The 12,109-nt window shown below is 50.1% G+C and overlaps 1 protein-coding gene across 1 annotated transcript in view; it reads left to right on the top strand.

The window, feature by feature from the left end:
- The first annotated feature begins 9,516 nt into the window (after positions 1 to 9,516).
- Positions 9,517 to 12,109, top strand: part of GRXCR2 (glutaredoxin and cysteine rich domain containing 2) — a 5,261-nt gene continuing 2,668 nt past the window's right edge. The window contains exon 1 of the mRNA XM_085312642.1: positions 9,517 to 9,861. Coding sequence (XP_085168768.1) covers positions 9,517 to 9,861 — 345 coding nt within the window. The remainder of the gene's footprint in view (positions 9,862 to 12,109) is intronic.

Below are 12,109 nucleotides of genomic sequence, written 5' to 3' on the forward strand. Positions count from 1 at the left end.
GAGGGCGCCGGGGCCCCCCGGGGCCGAGGACGCCGCGAAACGGGGTCGGGAAGCGGCGCGGGGAGGCGACGGGGGCTTCACGGCGCCTGCGAACGGGCGTCGCTGGCCGAGGTCGCTCCGCGTACCGCGGCTCGCGTCCGCCTGTCCGTCCGCGCTCACGCCCGCCCAAGGAGCGCGAGAGGTGGCTGCGGGCGGGATGCAGGGTGCTTCTCCTTTACAACCGCTGCTGTATCTCGGCTGCGTGTTTGCAGCGCACGAGCAGCGCGGACAAGCCAAGGGGGAGGAAACGTTCTCGGTCGCAGCGACGTGTTTCTGTTTTCCCACGCGTGGGTAACGCGCTCATCTGGTGTTCTGCGCGTGCGACACGCATTCCCGCATACTTTTGTAGAGGAATGTTTCAGAAGTACTTAGTGGTGCTGGAAAATGTGGTTTTTGACTGTTTTTCCCCCCACAGGATGTGATTTTGTTGCAACAAAAAAGTTTTTTTTTTAATTTTTTTTAATGGTAGCTATTTAGCTAAATTAAAATGTTGACAAACATCTTCAGGATAATGCAAAAAAAAATTACTCTGTTCTGTTTCATCTCAGAAACAGAGTTTCCATTTACTTTGGTATTTTTTTGTGGTCTGTCATATGTTGATTTGTGCTTGGCTGACCAAATGCAAACTTTTAAATGAACAATATTGAAAATAACGTCATCTAATATACTGGCATTTTTAAATGCAATGCTTGGCGTAAACTATACTGACACCAAAGGTTTGAAGGTTTTTTAATGTTTTCTTCCCTATTTCCATTCTGTGATTAATACTTACATATTGTATTTTTGTCTCATTAGAAATGAAATAAAATGATGAAATAGAATTGAGAAATGATGGGAAATGAAGTTGACAAGATATCAGTTAATGCTAAATATGATCAAATTTGCTCTATAAATTCTTTAAAATTTTTTTTCTAAACCTTAAGCAAATCCTAGCCTGTTTTAGTTGTACTGTAAAAACAATGGACAAAATTGAATATGCACATGAAAGAAGGATCCATACTCTAAAGCAAATAGTTCTGTAGTCCACAGCAAACTACAAGGCCGAATCAACGTGCTTTTGCTCARTGCTTCGAACCTTCCCGTGTAATCCTCGCCGGGAGCGGCTGCCGGGAGCGGGACCCGGCGCTGGGACTCGGAGCTGTCCCAGGACACCCACAGGCTGCGCAGGCTGCTTAACGCTAATTCCTCTGTGAAGCACCCCTCAGGCTAAGTAACACCCCYATTTTATACATGGAGAAATTCAGGAGATGAGGCCACACAGCAAATCAATGTCTGATTTGGGATTAGGATGTGAGACTTGCCTGTTTCCCCCCTTAACACTCAGAGCACCCTAGCGAACGGTGTTATCTGCCACGGCCGCTCCCTTGCAAGGGGGGGGGCTCATAATCGGGAATTAACAAGTAAAGGCAGAGCTAGAACGCTGCTGGTCCTTCCCTTTCATTTAAAAAGTCTCTGTTTGATGTTTGTGTTGTAATTAACTCCGGCCGGACCCGGCAGCGTGCTTAGCCTGTAGGATGCTGAACGAGGCTGCTCTGCAGGCAGAGCGCGGGGCCGGGGAGGCAGCGCCCTGGCGAGGCACCGCCTGCTCCAGCCTCGCTCCACGTGCCCATACGAGGCTTCCTCAGCTCAGCCTCGCACTGAAAGGGTGACGCCGATGAAACGCATCTTCCTAAAGTCTTCTAATCAAAGTGGTTTATCACGAAGCTGGAAATTGCGAAGCAACTTTTATAGCAGAAATAGTCATCCTGCTTTGGCATGCCTGTCCTGCCCGCAGCAGGGAGCGGCTCCGTGCTCGCTCACCTGCGGAGAGGCAGCGTGCTGCAGCCCTTCCCCATCGCCTCAGCTCGTGCTTTTAGAAAACAGCTCAAATGAATTCCCAGCCAAACAGCAAATATACTTTGTCCTCGGTGTCTCCTCAGGAGTCTYGCTGTCTAGCGAGAGCTTCTGTCTGCCCGGACAGAAGTCAGCTCTTGTGGACAGGCTGAACGTGCCCAGCTTTGTGGGAACTTGTCCTCTCGCCTTTCCAAGGAGGAAGGCTTGCTGTTATCAGCAGAGTGCAACATTTGGAATGAACTGTGTTGTTTCAGAGAGTAAGGAAGGTTTACAGCTGAGTTTCTTGCTGCTGACATTTGAGACTTGGTGGGCTAGGTCACTGCAAGAAGCATTGGGTTTGTTTTCTCAAGGCTGTCGAGGCAATTGATGTGTGACCCCCCCCCGACTCTATCCCACCACATCKCTTTAAAGCTTTATTTGCTTAGTTTCTATCAGGCAAAAATCTCAGATTTCTGTGTGTATCCGGGTGCATGCAGCTCATCTTTTGGCTTTAGGTAGCAGCTTGTGGCTGGCAGTTCCAAAGCCTAATGACGCTGTTTGAAAAAAAAAAAGAGTATTTCCTTTTATCAGTTTTGAATTTGATGTGTTTTGACATGGTTGACTACTTCCAGTTCTCATTGTTGTGATACACTAATGTATAAACCAGCCTATGTACTTAATAACTAAAGATCACAGAGAACTTCATGAAGCTGGCATAATTACTCCCTTTTAAAGAGGGGAAAAACAGAGGTGGAGTGACTTTTCAAGGTCATAAAAGSAATCAGCAGCAGACTCGGGAAGAGCATTTACATCCAATAACCTCTGTTTTCAGCTTTGCCTCACTCACAGCCTTACATATGGTGATGCATTCTTATATTGTAACTAATCTTCTTGCTCTTCCTCTGGCTACCAGAACAGAGTTAACAGAGGCTAAGAGATCGTTACAAGAAGCGATCCCTGCGCCGGGCTGGCGGCGAGCCTGCGGGGGTCCCCGTCGGCGGGCACGGTGGTTTCCTCGCTGCATGCCCCGGCACGCAGCGCAGGAAGCGCAGGGCGCTGCGCGCTCCCTCCGCTCCGTGCTCCCTGCCTCCTCCGGAGGGAGGGCTCCTCGGTCGCACCCTTCGCCCCAGGGCGCCGGGGGAGCCGGCCTTCGGGGGCCGCGGGGCGCGCGGCACCCCCGCCTCACGGGGAGCCCCGCGGTGACCCTGCGGAGCTCTGCACGGAGCTGCCGGCGGAAGCGCTCCGCACGACTGCCACATACTGAAAGTCTGTGCGAAGGGGCCGAGCTGGCCGAGGGCAGATGACAGCGCTTCCCCGGGGAGTTATAAAAAGCCTTCTGCTGCACCGTGCAGCACAAATGGATGCCGCTCTCCTCCTCCTCCGGGGAGATGAGGGACCTTTTATGCTTTTTTTAGATGCTGGAGGGCAGGGAGAGGGGGTGCCACTCACAAGCTGCCATAAATTATAGATCTGCAGCTAACAGCTTGTCCTCCTGCTCACCCCAACCACAACACGCATCGAGCTATCGCGGCTGCCCCCGCAGGGAAGCAGCGGCAGGTCCTGCCGGTGCCTCCAGGCCCGCGGCGGGCTGCGAGCGTGGGCAGCGGGGCGCGTGGGCGCGCAGCTCCTCGCCGCCCAGCCGCGGCACCTGGGCTCGCTCCGCTGCTGCCCACCTTCCGCCGCGGCACCGCGTCGCTTGGGGCTGCAAGGTGGCCGAGGCGACCGACCGCTCGCAGCTGCGGCGATGGATATTGTGCCTACGGCCCGGTGCTACCTTAGAAAAACCCTCACATTTAGTAAATACATTGCACTTGCTCAGAAACATAAGTAGGCCAAGGTGAATCCGCAGGGATGTGCACAGCACAGGGACCTGAGTGARCAGAGCAAAAGCCCCCCCTGAAATTTTGCAGCTCCCAAGCCAGTACTCAGCTGTTCACTGCCCGTCGTGATACTGGCAGACAAACCGGGGACCAGCTGCACCCTGGGCTCTGATGGCCTTGCTTTGCAGCAGTGAGAGACGCCCAATCCTCCCAAGCGTGTTCCAGCACAGCAGAGCTGCTATGGCACGGTCCCGCAGTGGCGTGGACGTGAAGCTTTGACACAGAGGGCCTGCTGTCTCGAGGACAGCTGCCGTGGATGCATCCGCCGCAGTCTGCACGCCTGGCTGAGCCCGGCTCTGGGCACCAAGGCAAGGTGACACATCTCCATGCTGCAGGGGCCACGGTTCGCCATCCTTGGTCCTGGCGCAAACATGTCTTTGTCCCAGGGAGAACTAACCCCTGCCAGGGGACTCGGTAGCTCGCRGAGGGGCTCCGGTCCCCTCCGCTGCACGTTCTCCAGGCTCACCCGGTGAAGAGGTGCCTCTGGCAAAGCCTCGTTYGCTTGGGCACCGTAACTGTCCTGAGCACCACTGCAAAATTTTTGGTGAAGTGGCGCTATGAACAGCACGGGGTGGAGCTGGGCCGGGCACGTCGGGGCTGAGGGCTGGCAGGGGCTGTGCCAGCTCTTGGGGGCCGGGCTGCCTTGGCCGCGGAGCTGGGGCGTTCCTGCCGCCTTGGCTTCTTTCTTTGTGTCAGAGAGGGTTTTCCCTGCKTTCAGCACTGTCCACATCCCCCCTCCTAAAATTAAGGAGCAAAGTGCGACACTAACGAGCTGTGGGTTTTCTTGTGCCGGGTCCCGCAGCAGTGCTTCCGCTCGGCGCCGAGMGGGGCTCAGTCCGCGCAGCAGGGCTGCGGGAAACGCTGCCGCCACGGCCGCCCGCCGCGGGCGCCTGCTGCGGCTGGGGCGCTCCAAGCCCGGAGCACGCACAGTTCCAAAGCRGGAACGTTTGGGCTGCAGCACCTGAAAACACAAGCAGGAAGGGGATTATCTCGGCACCAGGAGCTTTCCTTAGAGCAGTTTAGCATGGGGGCCTGGAAAGTACAGCCAGTCGCTCTCCCCCCCCTTTGCTGCGTGGTGCGTGCTGCGGCCAAAGAGGGGAATGGATGTGACTAAAGTTGACAACAGGCTCATGARATTTTGGGCCAGGCACAGAGGAGGCTTGGGCATCGATGGGTTAGCAGCTGYGAGGTCTGAGCTTCAGCACCCGGTCCTGAGCGTGGACTCCAGGTCATTTTGATAGGGCGCCTGGGTCCCTCGTGCAGCGTACGTGAAGGTTAGACGTCTGCGCAAGGCGATCCGCAAGCCCTGCGGGAGGTCACGTTACGGCCTCCGGCCACCGGCCACGCCGAGAGCAGGGCACGGGCACAAACCATCAACCTGCAGCCGGAGCCACACTACGGGTCGCACCGCCAGCCCACCCGGGCCAGGACACCCGAATGCCTTCTGCATGGGAGACAGGGCTACAAGAGGTGGTGGCCTGCAGGCCCCGCTGGACCCGGACGCTCTGTGAGCAGAGCCTGAGGGCAGCAGGCACTGGGCTAGCTGCACCGAAACGCAAGCTGCGCACTGCCCACCAGCCCAGCGGAGGAGGCTGCAGCTTGCCACCCTCTTCGCCGCACTCCTCCTGACACGGCTTTGCCTCTCGCTTTTCTGGAACATCCGTCTTATTTTCTTCCCCTACAGTGCAGTGAAGAATCACAAAACAGCAAGCACCAAGTCTTAATTCACTAAATTCACTGGGATTTGCCCAACAAGGGCTGAATCTGCAGAGATGTAATTTTCATTTTTTTAAGACAAAAAAATAAGGGTTTTCAAGAAACAATAGACCTGGGAAGCAGCCTCATAGGCCTTTGAAAGTTGCTTTGAGCACTTCCCAGCTGCTCTTTTCACAGGTCTGACCACAGAAAATGTCAGGCTTCAGTTACCTAATTAAACACAGTTGCAAATAACAACATCGCTTGCAACAATACATCACCCTTTACTGTTCCCAGGTGCTTCTAGCTGACAGAAACATCATCCCAGAGCATGCTCCATAGCTCACTTAGTGAAGCAAATGAGGTTATAAACATTGCTGCTCAGAAAGCTTCAGCCCTAGCCATGAAGTGGAAAGTTGTGGCACAGAAGGGAAGCATAGCAGTGAAGTCCTTAGCAGCCTGCATAGCAAATGAATCTGTTGCAAATGTATCTCTTCTCTTTTTAGCAGATTAAGAAGCAATTGGTTCAGCTACTTGCTGCTTTTTCTTTTTTATCACTTAGCAATTTGGAGCCTGGTAGTTTGAGTTTGTTTTTCCAATAGTTCCTGTTTGCAGCTCAGTGCTGCTCATCAAGGAAGCTTAGAGAAGAGGGTGCAACTTTGCTCAAGAGCCCAGCAAAAGAGAGCACGATGGAAAGGCACAGCGGGAGCCGAGTCCTTGTGGCAGAGTGCTGTACAACACTGCAGACCAGCTTCCATGAGCACAGGTGCCTGGAAACTGTATTTCAGTCACACTGCAGACCAGCATTGCTTACAGGCATGCCTCCAAATGAGGTGCCTGTCATGCAAGAAAGCACTTCCATGGCTTCTGTTTGTGTGCTGCAACCCCATGTGTTTCTGGAAGTGCTAACTGTGAGGTGACGTTTTCTTTCATTCCTCAGCTGCTGTCCCCATTCTCTGCTGTTTATCCAGCGCACGTGTATTTCCTAACTGAAGTTTCACGGTGCTCTGTCCTGCGCTGCTCTCTGGAGCAGCCTCAGGAGCGAGGAGGGAGGTTAACTTCCCTAAGCAAAACTCAACCTGTGGGAATTTCCTTCTCTGAAGAACTTTTTTCTGGTTTGTGCTTCTTTGTGACTTCAAGGTTTTACACTACACCTAGGACTCTTCTCCTAACTGCTCATGCAACAGTCTCTAGGGCTAAGGGGGGGGGGGTGCAAAGTACCCCGACCTGCATCAGGGAACCCACGAGCCGCTCCTGGGGGAGCCGAGCGTCCCCCCTCCGGTTGACGTCGGTCTCCGGGAACACGCTGCAGGTCCTACCTTGGGTGCAGGGCAGGAGAGGAGCYGGCAAAGCTCAGACATCCTCCGCCTGGTTTCTTGGGAGGATGGAGCCTTACGAAATCGCAGCGTTCATGTGCGTGAATGCATGTGTGTGTAGGTCTGTGCACCCTCATAACTTGTGAATGCAGTTTAGCGGGAAGTAGGAGCATCCAGCGTTTTAAGTATCCTGTGACTTTTGTGAAAATAGGAGGCTGGGCACGAAACAGGGAAACTCTGCTAGTGCCTTCGCAAGGGGATATGATGCAAACACGCTCTGGTGGGGTTTGGGGAACGCCTTCRTAAAACACTGCCTGGAAAGTCCCTGTCTGGGATATTTAATTTGAATGGTCGGCCCGAGTTGTTTAAAACAGGTAAGAAATATAAGAATGCTGTTTACGAAGAATCTTTTCTTTACAAGCAGCATCTGTGCAGGAGAGCCCGCGCCCGCCCGAGCGAGGGGAAGCCGCTGCAGCAAGTCTGCGTGCTGCCCTGGATCTCGGTGGGGAGCGCGTGGCTGCAGGATCTTGTGCTCGCTTCTGTGGAGGGCTGAATTTCACCCCAAATGCAGGCGTTGTGCAATCCACCACAAGCTGTTTGCATAAACTGAAAATCCAGCTGATACCAACGGAGCAGATGGGATCGTTGCAACGTGAAAATCACAGGGCCGCGGCAGACCTGTGGTGCTCCGGCAGCCTCTCGAGCCCCGAAGTCACCTTGCTCCCCCCGCAAGTCCGGCTTGCTGCGGTGGTGCTCGCGCTGGTCTCCCGTTGCTGCTCTGAACTCTGCTTCCTGCTCAATTCCTCAACTGGAGTTTGGTTTCTTTTGATTTGAGGGATCTAACAAAGTGTGATTTGTGTCAAGGTAGGATTACTGGTGTATCTTGGAAAAAGCAGCAGTACTGGGGGCTGATTCACACAGTGCACATGAGGCAGAGGGATGGATACAACTTTTCAGTAAAATAGAGAGGGTTTTTTAATAAAACTGAGTTTTATTAATACAAATTAAAGTTGTTCCCATATAACGTGAGACTTTCCTATTTGAGATAGGATGGGAGGCTGATGTGCGTTCACCCACGCATTTCTGTGCAATGCTCTGCTGGCAGGATATGCACCTTTTAAATATTGCTATGATGAGGCTTCCAGCAGCTCAAGGAACCTGCGAGAGCGGCATCTGTCACAACAGAAATCATCTCCAATGCCTGAAGGCTTGGAAGGTCTGCGTGGACTGGGCTTTCCTCCAGCACCAAGTGAACGCTTAGCGTTTCGCTAACGCGCACACCTCTGAGCTGCCTGCTTAGCRCTTTGTGAATGAATGGTTTTAGTAAACGTAATACACGAAACTATTGAGAATATTTAGTTTTAAAAGCTCTATTTTTAAATTATAGACTGGGCAGGATGGAGGCAGAAAGCTTAGCTTAAGCCCCAGATGAGGAAACTGCATTTAACTGCAGAAGCAGTTTCCTGAAATAGGGAAACTCAAAAGAAGAAAGATTGTAACTGTTTCTGCGTGCACTTGATATAAATAGGTATTATGAGATCTTTTTAACAGGGAGACAGCAGTTACTCTGTTGATGCATTTTGTGCTAAACATGCTTTTCACAAATATCCCCTCCGTTTCTTTCCATTTGAGAGGAGGGAATAAAAGCCCGAAGTATGCATACAGCCGGGAATGGGAAGAGCACCCATCTAGTGGAGCAAGAAAGTGCCTGCCAGCAAGGTGCCAGCTTCTGGTAACTGGCAGAGATCTTAAAACAACGTCTTATCGTAAGAAGGTGAGAGACTTGGGTCATGGCTGGTTGCAGCAGGGCCTGCGGGCAGCACCAGCGTCGSGCAGCTAAAGCACTTCGGGGAGGCGCTGGGCCGCGCCGTCCGCCAGGAACCAGCACCTTGCGGAGCCGCCACGCAACGTGGGGACGCGCACGGCGCCGCGGCCCCTCCTTTCCGGGGAAGACCTGGCTCCCCGGGGCCTTACCCCTCCTGCTTTGCAGCCAGTGCAAAAATAAAATGGCCAGGTCAGCACAGCTGTGTCTTCTGCCCTCCCTGCACCTGGGAAAGGGGCTGCAGAAGGGCAGCGTCTCGGCCTCCCGTGTCTCTCAATAGGTGACTGCTGCTTAAAAATAGAAAAGCAAAAGCAGAATGGTCAAAGGGCCCTGAAAGCTGACAGGAATTACAAACAGGGTTTGAAAGCTAAGGAGAGAGAAAATCTTAATTAGATCTCCACCAACCTGTAGAGAAACACATTTGGATTAAAATGAAATGGAGCTTTGTACTCTCAGGGCTTCAGAGAGAGGAGGGGAGAGGAATTAYTCACATTTGCTGTTTGTGAAGCTGGATTGCTTTTTCTCTGACTTTTTAACCTTTCACCTTGTCAGAAAACTGTGAAAAGCTGCTGGRATGGTGTATTTGGAATAGTTCTTATCACAGTATATAGCAGAAGCCTTTCCGTGGCTTCAGAGGATGGGCAGAGTTTTCTAATTTAATCCTATCCTCCCAAAGTTGACTTCTTTTCTTGTCTTGTAAGGCAACCTCTCCACCATTCAGTAAAGTTCAATAAAACCTGCCTTGTATTTCACCATCATAAATATTTTCTCTTTGTGAATATCTATCAATATTTTATACAGTGGTGTCAGCTTTGCTGTAAGATGAGAGGAACTATGAGAAACCTTGAATTATACATTGCCTGGCTGGGGGACGCTGGGGAGAGTTTTCTTCTGGACCCAAAGCTGTCCTTGCTGAGCTGATTTCCAGGAGCTGCAACTTGAAGTCATACTAATGGATGAGCATCAGAAGAAACTCAGTCAAAAGCATGAGGGAAGACCCCGCAAAGTGAGGTTCAAAATATCCTCGGCCTACAGCGGTCGAGTGCTAAAACAAGTCTACGAAGATGGCCAGGAACTTGAGCCCCCTGCGAAAGAGCGCTCGCGGCGTTTTATCCGCCACAGCTTCGAGCCGGAGGATCATTTTTGTGAGGTTGGGGAAACACCAGAACACAGGTTTTTATCACCAGCCAAGCTGACTGCCCAAAGGATCAGTATATTCAAAGAGGATAAGAAATACAATCTCACAAGTAACTCTCCTCTCTTCAGTGAGCACCAACCAAGTGAAAGTCATTGCAGGGTAAGTAACGTCCAGCCTAAGTTCTTCAGGCTCTTTGGAAACAGCTTCAGACTAGACCATTTTTACAATACCACGGCAGCTGGAGCCTCGGACTGGGACTTCATTCAGATGTAACTCAGTTCTGCCAATACAGTCTTTTAAAAATGTATCTGTAAATCCTCAGCCTTTATGCCACAAATTCTGTCTTCTRCTTACTCTGCAAATTGCAGGATCGTTGTGTTTTGCAAAAGGGCAGTCAGCAAATGAGCAGCGTCTCTTATCTGTGCTTCACTTTCTCTCCTTGCTGGAGAGACTCTGCATGTTTCCATTTTACAGAATCTTATATAGTAATTCCATGTATATCATTATTTATACATATAGCTGTATTAAGATTTCTAGCAGTCGAATGTAAGGTGGAGATTACCTTAATTAGCTATCTTTTAAATTAAAGTTGCATGACTTGAGCTGACGAAAAGGTTAGTGCCACTAGCAGCGTACCAGTGAGCCTCTGAGTGAGACATCTACGTCCTGGAGAGCGTCGGAGGTACCCTCCAGCTACTTTGAAACTCCCAGCTTAGTGTCACYGGACAAATAATCAATGCCATTGCTTTAGTAGTGCCTCTCTAGCTGTAACAAAAAGTGCATATATGTGTAATACATGTTCAATTGATTAATTATCAATTGATTAGGGTTATTGTTCAGATTCTTATCTTGCCAAATTAGATATGTATCATATAGCTATTTGATTTTATCCAATCTACATGTACCAACTAAACAATAACTCACAGAGTAACGATGGCATGAGCACTGTTAATAACAGAGCCACATTAGACTTGTAAGTACACAGACTCTAAATAGCGTCCTTAATATTGATGCAACCAGCAGATGTGTAAAACTCAAGGTGAGTCTGCTCAGAAAAAAGACAAAACGGAAGACCATGTAAGCTAGCTAGCTTGGTGAATTGCTCTCTGTCGAATCCAGCTTGTTCAGTCCRGTTCAGATTAGTAGCTGTGAGCAGCTGTCAGCAACGAGCAAGGCAGTCCATTGCCCAGTAAACACTAACACACATCATCCCAGTCCTGCCGTGACTGGTCTTTGCCTCACTCGCTGGCAGAAGGGCCAAGAACTGAGTATATCCCTAGAGAGAAATTTGAGTTTACTCAAGGGCAYCAACAGCTGCAGTGCGAGGTTCTCCTCTTTGGATAATGGGGAATGCCTCTTCAGCAGTTACTTTGGCACTCCCACAGCTAAAGTGATTGAAGAAGCTCTTAAAAAGTGTGAAATACTTCTTATGGCTTTTGTTGATACTTCTACCTTAAAAGTCTATTAGTTCTTGGTGCTAATCAGAGTTACACGTAGGAATCCTAAATTGCTGGTAGCTGAAGTGTGTTTAGCTGATGCAATGGATATCTAGTTTAATTGAAAACACCAAACCACAATGAATATTTGCCCAAAGACAGAACTCTCAAGAGCTCTTGTCTACACCATTAATTTGCTCTGCGTTCTTGGGTAATGCGCATCTCTATTTCCTGGTTTCCCTAACCATAACTACTTTGAGTAATCACCCTAGCCAATACCAGTTCTGTTTTGTGTCAACATCCATTTGGTATTTGGAAGCACCATGTCTGCATAATAAATATAAGGCTTTTTAAAAAGCCTTCTGCAAATGGGAAGGACTTCTGCTCACCTGCTTTCTTTCCCCATGCTTCTGTCATGCTACAGAGAAGCAGATGTCAAAATGCCAGGGGAACCATCAGCCAATTTACATCAGCTGGTGCAAGTCTGGCATGGTATTTTCTTAGAATAGAGCATCTCCTATTGCATTGCTTTTTGACACAGATACTTGCACAGAGTGAAATATGAACAGTGTGCAAAGCAAGAGGCTATGGTAGCTGTCAGCTGATACTTAGTTCAGAGATAAGGGGAGAAGAGACAGGTAAGCAAAATGTTGCTTTCAAAAAGATGTTTGACCAGACCAAGGTTAGTTTTAAAATCATTAGAAAATAACGCAAGTTCGTGTGTCTCCTTGGCTATTTTAGACTGATTCCTCACTGTTAGGAATAGAATTTTGATTTAATAATGTGATTTTTTTTAATTGGACCACTTTGCAAGCATTAAATTGCAAAGAAAAGAGGTTTCCCTACTTTGGACGGGGAAAATTTTTCTGACAAATCAAAAGTAATGGAAAGGTCTCATCTGCAGAACAGCTGCATGGATGCCAGCTCATACAATAGCATGAATTACAACATCAGCTGAAGCTGTGGGTGCT

This window comes from Rhea americana, unplaced genomic scaffold (assembly GCF_003343005.1).
Source record: "Rhea americana isolate MKP2758 unplaced genomic scaffold, rheAme1 scaffold_37, whole genome shotgun sequence".
Taxonomy (NCBI): domain Eukaryota; kingdom Metazoa; phylum Chordata; class Aves; order Rheiformes; family Rheidae; genus Rhea; species Rhea americana.